Source organism: Egretta garzetta, unplaced genomic scaffold, assembly GCF_000687185.1.
Source record: "Egretta garzetta isolate BGI_Z169 unplaced genomic scaffold, ASM68718v1 scaffold333, whole genome shotgun sequence".
Classification (NCBI taxonomy): domain Eukaryota; kingdom Metazoa; phylum Chordata; class Aves; order Pelecaniformes; family Ardeidae; genus Egretta; species Egretta garzetta.
Window position 1 is genome coordinate 2,047,444 of NW_009259179.1, and position 8,245 is coordinate 2,055,688.

The 8,245-nt window shown below is 48.3% G+C and overlaps 1 protein-coding gene across 1 annotated transcript in view; it reads right to left on the reverse strand.

The window, feature by feature from the left end:
* P3H2 (prolyl 3-hydroxylase 2) overlaps window positions 1–8,245 on the reverse strand; it is a 15,651-nt gene that overhangs the window by 4,642 nt on the left and 2,764 nt on the right. The window contains exons 3-7 of the mRNA XM_009635616.1: window positions 6,818–6,949; window positions 5,488–5,630; window positions 3,923–4,012; window positions 3,390–3,430; window positions 2,804–2,898 (exon numbers count right to left, since the gene is read on the reverse strand). Coding sequence (XP_009633911.1) covers window positions 2,804–2,898; window positions 3,390–3,430; window positions 3,923–4,012; window positions 5,488–5,630; window positions 6,818–6,949 — 501 coding nt within the window. The remainder of the gene's footprint in view (window positions 1–2,803; window positions 2,899–3,389; window positions 3,431–3,922; window positions 4,013–5,487; window positions 5,631–6,817; window positions 6,950–8,245) is intronic.

The window sequence follows — 8,245 nt, forward strand, 5'->3', positions numbered from 1 at the left end:
CCCCCGGGTGTGGTGCCAGTGAAAGAGCTTCACAGCAGAGAGCAGACAAAAGAAACAGAAGCAATGGAAACACGTGGAGATTAAATCAATTTGCTGCAGGAGCATCAGCATTTTCCACGTTCTCATTAGCTGCCTTGCAAATGCAGGGACCACAGCCTGAAAATGCCAAAACCCGATGGGACACGATGAGAGACACGGACACCAGCTCTCCTGCCCAGCAGCCAACAACAACGGAGGCCATAAGTTTCCATTGCATTTGCACTGCGTGGATCTTGCCAGCTTGGCATGCAAAGCCGCTCTCTGCAATTGTCATCAGTGGAGTTTTTTGTCTTTTACACACATAGAAAACCTAATGTGGTGCTGAGCTTGCAGCAAGCATCACTTGTTCTCCACCAAGAGAGGCTGGGAATGGGTGAGCCGGAGGACCATGAGGACAATCCTCCTCCACAGAGGTGAAGGAGCTGCTGTGGCCATCCCTGCCATCCCTCGCCCCCCACCTCCGAGCTGCCTCCCTCCACCTGCTGGAAGCCAGTGGCTTGGCTGTGCTTTGGAGGTCCCAGGTAGCATCCCTGGGATGGGAATACAACTGTGGCTGGGCTTGCATATTGCTGGGCTCCCACCTGGTACGGGGCAGACTGAGCCTTGCCACATGCTGAGCAAACAGGCAAGGAGAAGAGAGAGATTAGCTCTTTACAAGAAGTCTGGATCCATCCCCATCAAATTTGCCTGATCAGAAAAACATGGTGAGGCCACTGAAGCAGCATCTCAGCATCTTCTGAAGCCTCTTCTCCTCTTCTCCTTGAAGAGACAGAATGAAAGAAATGGCAACAACAAAAACCTAAACCAGATGTTTCTCCAGGAGGAAGGTGAAATGCATCTAAACTGTGGGAAAAATTATCTGTTGTCACAGAGCCACAATAAAACAGAAGAAATGGCGTTGCAGAGCTCCTCTCGCCATGTGGCACAAGGAAACCTCTGTTGCGCTGCTTTTATAATTACTACTTTTCCTGACTGTTGAGGCATGCTGTGTGTTTCTGGAAGGTCTCCTTGGCCTATGAAGGACACTTAACCCTGAGGGCAGGGTGCTCCCACTAGCCCATGACTTTATTTCTGAAGAGTTAGGTTTCTTGGAAATGGAAAAGATGGGACATTCCTCATGTTCACTTTGCTGTTCTTGTTGCTCAATAATATCATTTATTATAAATGCAGCTGGATCAGAGACAGGACTCTCAAATCCAGACTCCTGGCACACTCCAGCTCAGGGCTGAGTTTTCCAGCTCGGATGTTGCTCTTCCCCAGCCATAGGCACGTGAGGGATGAACCTGGACGGCATCACTCACCACTTCCCCAGTTTCTTCTGTTGCTCCCAGGGAACTGGTGGGGGCTGCCCTGTGCCATGGGCACTGAACCCTTGTCCCACCCTGGCAGTGCGCTCCCTGCTGCCTTCCTCACCCCCACCGCCTCTAAGTACCAGCAGAGAGACTTGTTTCCCACGTGTATGCTCTGTGAAAAACATGCCCAAAAAAATCAGGGAATCATTGGACTTTTGGGAGGGAAGGAATGGGCAGAAAAGAGGAAAGGAGGAAAGAGAGAGGTACAGAAGAGTGGAAAATTAAAATGGACTTTCTTTTTTTCTCCTCTTTTGGCCTTTTCTCTTTTTTTTCCAAGTGAAAAGAGAGAAAGGAAAAAAGACAACAGAGAAAGGGAGCAGCTGGATGGACAAAAATCCCATTTTCTTTTTGATCAGTTTTGGTTTTCTTTGTAAACTTGAAAACATATTGCAACTAAACCAGAATAAAAGCTTAGAGACAAGAAAAAACAGAGAAAGAGGCACTCTGAAATTATTTGGTTATAGAAGGCAAACAGGCCAATGAATATAGATCGATCAGCTCTTAGCTTAAGCAAGCTCTTCGGGATCTTCCTGTGGTATTTACCTATTTTACGTATGGCTAGAGAAGGGATAACAAAATTCTGAAGAAGACACTCAGCAGCCGGAGACAACTTGGGCTGTGGAAAGTTGTGAAATTCCCCAGAAAGCATGACCAACCATTGCATTATAGGGAGGTTTGATTGCCTGCTGCTGTGGAGCTGGCTCGCTGGAGACACAAGACACCTCTGGGCTTGAGATGCTGTTGTTTTGCAGCGAGGAACATGCTTTGGTATTTGGCCACAACATAGTTTTTCAAAGTTGTTATAGTGGAAGTCTTGTCCTTAGTAGAAGATGCTATGATATCTCCTGTGGTTGCCGAAAATGTGCTGAAATCAGTTGAAATGTCTGCCAACAGACCTTAAAAACACACGATCTGATGTATGCCAAGACATGAAATCACAAGCCCATCTGGAATCAGAAAGGGTTGCTAATATGGTTGTGATCCAGTGCACTTAGCAAAGCAGCAGGACGGGAGTTCCTAAAACCTCTTGTCTCCAGCATCCACCCTTCTGCTGCCTAAACAACAGAGAACATTTTAGTCTTAAAAGCGCCTAGGGGAAAGACTACTGTTTTTTGGAGCCACCTCCCCCATGGTGAGGAGGACCCAACCTCCCAGCTCTGCATCTCAGATCTCTGCACTGAGCAGCTCAGCCCGTGGGAAAAGCAGGTCCAAGAGCAGAGCAGTGCTGGTGGGATCCAGGGACCTAGAAATGCTGTGGCAGCATCAAAGACTTCTCCGTCTCTTGAACAAAACTTCAAACCTCTCAGCTGGGATTGGCCCTCATTGCTCAGTTGCGGACCTTTGCAGCCCTGCAGTCCCTAGCAATAGGAAAAAACCTTCTGATTTTGTTGGAACATCTTCAACAGACTTACCCTCCTTCAACTCCCGATCTGGTTTTGGCATTGGTTTCTTTGCCAGCGACAGCCGAGGCCCATCTTCTGGTTCACTGCTAATACTTGATGGGACACTGAGGAGCAAGAGAGAAGAGGAACATCATGACTTTGGCCACAGGTCTCCAGTTCTGGGAATTGTCATGGCTGTCACCTTTTGGAAGCCAATATGTGAAGAAAAACAGGCAAATTGTTATTTTGTACAAATGCCACAGCTGAGCAAGTAGAAGACCTCACCCTGTCCCGTGGAAACCTACATTTCTCTGATAATGGGAACAACGTTTTCCACCAGTGAAGCACAGACACCAACAAACCTGAATAGCACCACTTGCCCCATCGACCAAGTTCCCTCTAGCTGGTTTCAAGGCACACAGCTAATATAAGGTGCTTGTGGGAATGTTTGCAATGGTAAGGGGCAAAGGACCCTAATTCATCTATAACGGTGTGCTGGGGTGGGTGGGCAGCCCCTCCCGAGTGGCAGGCTGGTACCCCATCAGGGGCACATCCCCTTCACCCTGCCACGAGAACTGGGGAAGCTGCTGGTGCAGGAGGGGCGGCAGCGGCTCACCTGTGCTCGTCCTGGCGGGCGCCATACCTGTTCCAGTAGTTCTGCGGGAAAAGAGAGAGGTCGTGCTTCTTAATTTAATGCTCCGACCAAGCCAGGGAGCTTTGCCAAAGCCCTGCCTCACACACAAGGACATCGGCCAGCCCCTCTGGGGTGGATCCATCCCCCACAACTTTGGGCAATTGCCTGGGGTGACCAAATGGAAAATTTACCTCAAACCAAAACTGGCATCATACAATGAGGACAGAAGGAGGCCAGTTTGCCCAGCCTTCTCTGTCCCACCCCATCACCATGGCAGTGGCTGAGACACAGTGGCAGGGGAGCTGGACTAGGCTGTGCCTGCTTCTCCTTCACCCCGAGAACGGCTGCCTCCCTTGTTTTGCCATGACCGTTTTCCCATAGGGAACAAATGGAGTCAAGACCCAGCTCCCGAGTCACCTACATGGGACTCACTTTACAGGAGAGGGAGGTGGGGGAAGCTGGTCCTATAGCTGTGAACTCCTAAAGGTCCTTGCCGTAGCAGACCCAGACATTACCGGCTCCGTGTAGGTGTATCCGAGGCCGGCCGCAGCCACCTGCAAGAGGTGAGACTCCAGCTTGTGGCGCCGCAGCAGCGTTTTCGCTTCCTGAAAAGAAGAGGAGAAGGGGAGTAGTTGCATGCGTAGCTTTCACAAGACATGGTTGATCCATGTCTGCTTCAACAGGAAAACAAAACAGGGGTTTGTTTCTCACACACCACCACAGATTCCCATGGGGTGAGGGATGCTTGAGTCATGCCCTAGAGCAACCCTGGATGCAGGGCTGAGCCACTCACTACATTACAGAAGGGGAGGTGTTCAGCAACTCATGTGGGAAGCCCGAATCCCCAAAATACAGGTGCATAGCTGGCAGAGAGTGCTAAGCACCTTGGAAAGCCTCTAAATATCTGGGCAAGGGGCTGACTGGAGACAACCTGGCTGCAGAGCGGGAAGCAGGTTCAGGCTGGGGGAGCAGGGACCCTGCTTGGGCTCTGCCTCTGCTCCCCGTCTGCAATACGGAGCCCATAGCCCAGCAGTGGGTGGGCTGCAGCATCGCAGCCTGGGACACACTCAGGATGCTGGGATGGGGACCGTGAAGCACAGCCAGCTGGAAATCGTCTATCAAAGGGGGTTTTTTTTTGAATGAAAAATATGTAAACAAAACACTGGGTTTTCTCCTAGAAAATTACTTTGCAAAGCAAAAAATTTTTTTACTGAAACAAACACTGGAAACACTGAAATGTTTTTGTCAACTTCAGCTTTTTTCCTAGATTCACTTTGTGAGGAGAGACAATGATTGTTCTTGTTTTCTTTTTTATCATTTCCCTTTTGTTTTTTGGCATTTCACCAAATTCACCTTGATTTTCCTGGAAATCAAGGAATTCCCACAGGAATGGAAAACCCAGTTCTTGTTCCCCCTCTGCTTATGGCACAAGAGGAATGAGTCTCAACAGGGCTGTGATGGGATGGGAGGAACTTCTCCTCTTCTGCATCATGAGAAAGACAGCCCCAGGGCTGCAGATAAAGGCTGCCTGGACAGGAGAGGAGCCTGTCCCGGTGGGTGACCGAACCCACACTCTTTGGTTGTTTGGCCTTGTTTGGCCCCAGCCTAACCCTGTGATAGCAAAGCTACTCCCTGCCAAACAGGCTGAGCACTGAACTCCAAGCTCAGTGCCTTGAGAGTTAACACTGACATCCCAACCTCCCCTTGGGAAAATATTTCTCAGCCCTCTCTTAAGGGAGGTTGCCCTCTGCTCAGTGCTTCATTGCATTCCTCCTCCAGAGCACTGAATGAGGGGAGGTTTTACATTGTTGAGGCACTCAGTCATCACCCTCCCTGCCCTTGCTTGGGCTTTGCTAAGCTGAACTCCCCATTTAAAGAGGATCCTGCCCTCCAGCTTCTCCCCCACACCAGTGACTCTGTACTTGTACCCTGACAATTAGCATTGCCAGCTAGTCCAGCATCTCCACGGCTGTTTTCAAAGTGGTCCCACTGTGAAAAAGCTGCCAAGCTCCTTTTATTTCCAGCTGATGCTTTTCTTAAAGCCTCCCACCGAGGGCTTGTAGGTGACACTTGCTCTCACCTTTCTGGGTTTGATGGTGTCTGGATCCATCGTACCTTCCAAGAGGCCCTTGTAATAACCTGCATTTTCCAAGACATCTTCATCGTCCGGGTGGAAGAGAAGGTAGGACTTGGCACACTCCAGGGCTTTTACATAGTCACCAACTGGGAGGCAACACAAGAGTTGTCAGGGAGGGAGAGGGGGGCACAGCCCCACCGGCTGGCGATGCCGGGGGCTCACGCAGAGCACAGCGGGGCATAGCCAAGGAGGGGAGCCTGCAGAGAGGGAGGGCACAGCCTGAGCTCTCCATCAGCTGAAGGACAAGCCCAACACTTTAGAAGGCTCAATTTAATGCAACTTTGTCTCAACTGCTCCATTTCACCAGCGGGGAAACTGAGGCACAGAGACACAACTTCCCTGTGGTCATGCACAGGTTGGGGATGGTATCCAAATTGGATCCAGCTGGATGAGCAGGATGCGGATGCTGTCTGGCAGCAAATTGCCTCTCTCATGTGCAGCATCTCTCAAGGCTCCACAGGTTTTTACCCACCACATTAAACTTCTAATTGGGCAGAGGAATAAAAAAAGCCTGTACACCATGCACGAAATGTTGCTGACTCCGCCAGCTTTCTTCCCATTGCACTGATGAATGAAGAGGCTTTAGGTCTGAGTAGTGATTTTGACCCTTCCACATTCTGGCCTTTTCAGGAAAGAGTTCTTAGCACAAGCCTGAGATAGCAGAATTCTGCCTCAATTTTCTTTTATGTAACAGAACAAAATAAAATGCCATACAGACCACACATCTGGCAATATTTTATAGCACTGCCAGCTCCTGATATTTTGCAGTGTTGACAACTCCTGCTACTTTACTGTGAATCTTAAAATATTTGGTAATTAGCAAAAATTGGCATCTTGGGATACACTTGGGCTAACTTGTGTATCTGTTATATATTAACTTAGAAAATACATCAATTAGTTCAGAAAATTTGAAATATATAAATTCCCAGAATTCTAATATCAAAGGCAAATGAAAGGACCCTAAAAAAGCATGATTTGTGTGAAGAATAATAATGTTTAAGCTAAAGGTTGGGCTTTTAAAACCTGACCGATGATTGAAAACACTTTTACAGAAATACTTAACTGTGTGTTTCAGTCAACCTGAAAGGAAAAGGACTTTCAAAGAGACAATTTCCAATGTCCTTTGCTTCCTCACTTTCAGGCCATGCCACTGCATTACTGTGGCACAGACACCACGGGGAAATAGCCTGATTTCCATATGAGGCAATTCAGACTTGTACAAAATGCAACAAAACTCAGCAAGCTCTATGAGGAACAGAAAGACAGCCTTTACCTCTGTAATAGGCAAACTGCAAGTAGTCGTAATGGAGAGGAAGGAAATTTTCGATGGGTGAGATGCGGCCTGAACGCGTGGCGAGTTCTCGGACACAGTCATGTTTGCAGGCCAGGACTTGCATGTAGTGATCTGCCAAGAAAAGAAGGAGAAGATGGCCTGAACCGAGAAGGATGGTGATGGTGCTGAGATCAGGACAGACAGAGAGTAAATCTCCCCAACTGAAGGACATGCAACTCATGCTGCTCTGGTCCAGCAGGCAACTGTGCACCTAGAGAAAGAGCTCAGGCTCCTTCCCAAAGCCGATGGAGAGTTGCAGTCACATTTTTGCCCCCCTTGAGAAATGCCTTTCTCCTTCTGTCAACTGTAGAGGGAGCCTGAGCATCTCTTGTGTGTGCCGGGAGCTGCTGGGACGTGCAGGTGGCAGGTAGCTCTTCAACTCCAAGAGCAAAACCAAAGGCGAGGACACCCACAAAGCAAGCGGAGATGTGAAGACAGGGCAGCCACATGTGCTGCCACATGAAAGCCATCTCCACACTCCCTTCCTTCAGCTCATCTGTAATCCTCTCCTTTCTGCAGCAAGAAAGCTCCTGAGGGCACAAGGAGGTTTAGATAAGTGGGGTTGGTGCAGATTCTCAAGCACAACTGAGCAAGGCACCTGCACCACAAGTCTGAAAGGTCTGAGGTGCAAATATTGGTAGCAAAACCCCCACGTTTGCTGCTTCTCAAATATGAGATATATCCCAGGGAAACACAAGGACATGGTAAACATCTGCCATTAGCAGATAGGTTTCTTAATTGGTGGGAGTCCACAACATAGGCGTTGTATCAGCTGTACAATTTCAAAGCCAATGCTGACATCTGATTTCAGTTTGGAGCCTTTGCTGCAATGTACTTACAAATCTACGTTGCCTGCTCTGTCTCTGTACATCATTAAAAAACCTTAAGAAACAAACACAGGCTTGAAAAAAAACATGTGCTCTGCTACCAAAGCATTTCTCAGAGCTGCCAAAAAAAAAGCCTGAGGAATTTGCGATGAAATCAAGTGGAAACTCAAAACAGTCCCCATTTGCTCTGGGCAGGTAGTCTAAGCAGTTATCTGATTTACCATACACATCCAGGCTATTACATTAAGGAAAGCAAGAAGGAAAAGAACATAAATAATTTTGTTGTAATTTAAACCTATTTAAGCATCCTAGAGCTGGAACAATCCATCACTGAGAAGCACTGCTTTTTTTGGTACTGTCAAGGTACCCTAGAAACAGGCTATATAGACTGGAGTCAATTCACTGAAATGCATCTGTCCCTGGGGTGGAGAGGGGAGAGCGTTTCAACCCCATGCAGCAGCACAGCAAACCAGCCTGGGACTGAAAAGAGAGAAGAGTTTTGAAGAAACTTAAACTCTCTTTTCTTGGCTTTTTAACATTC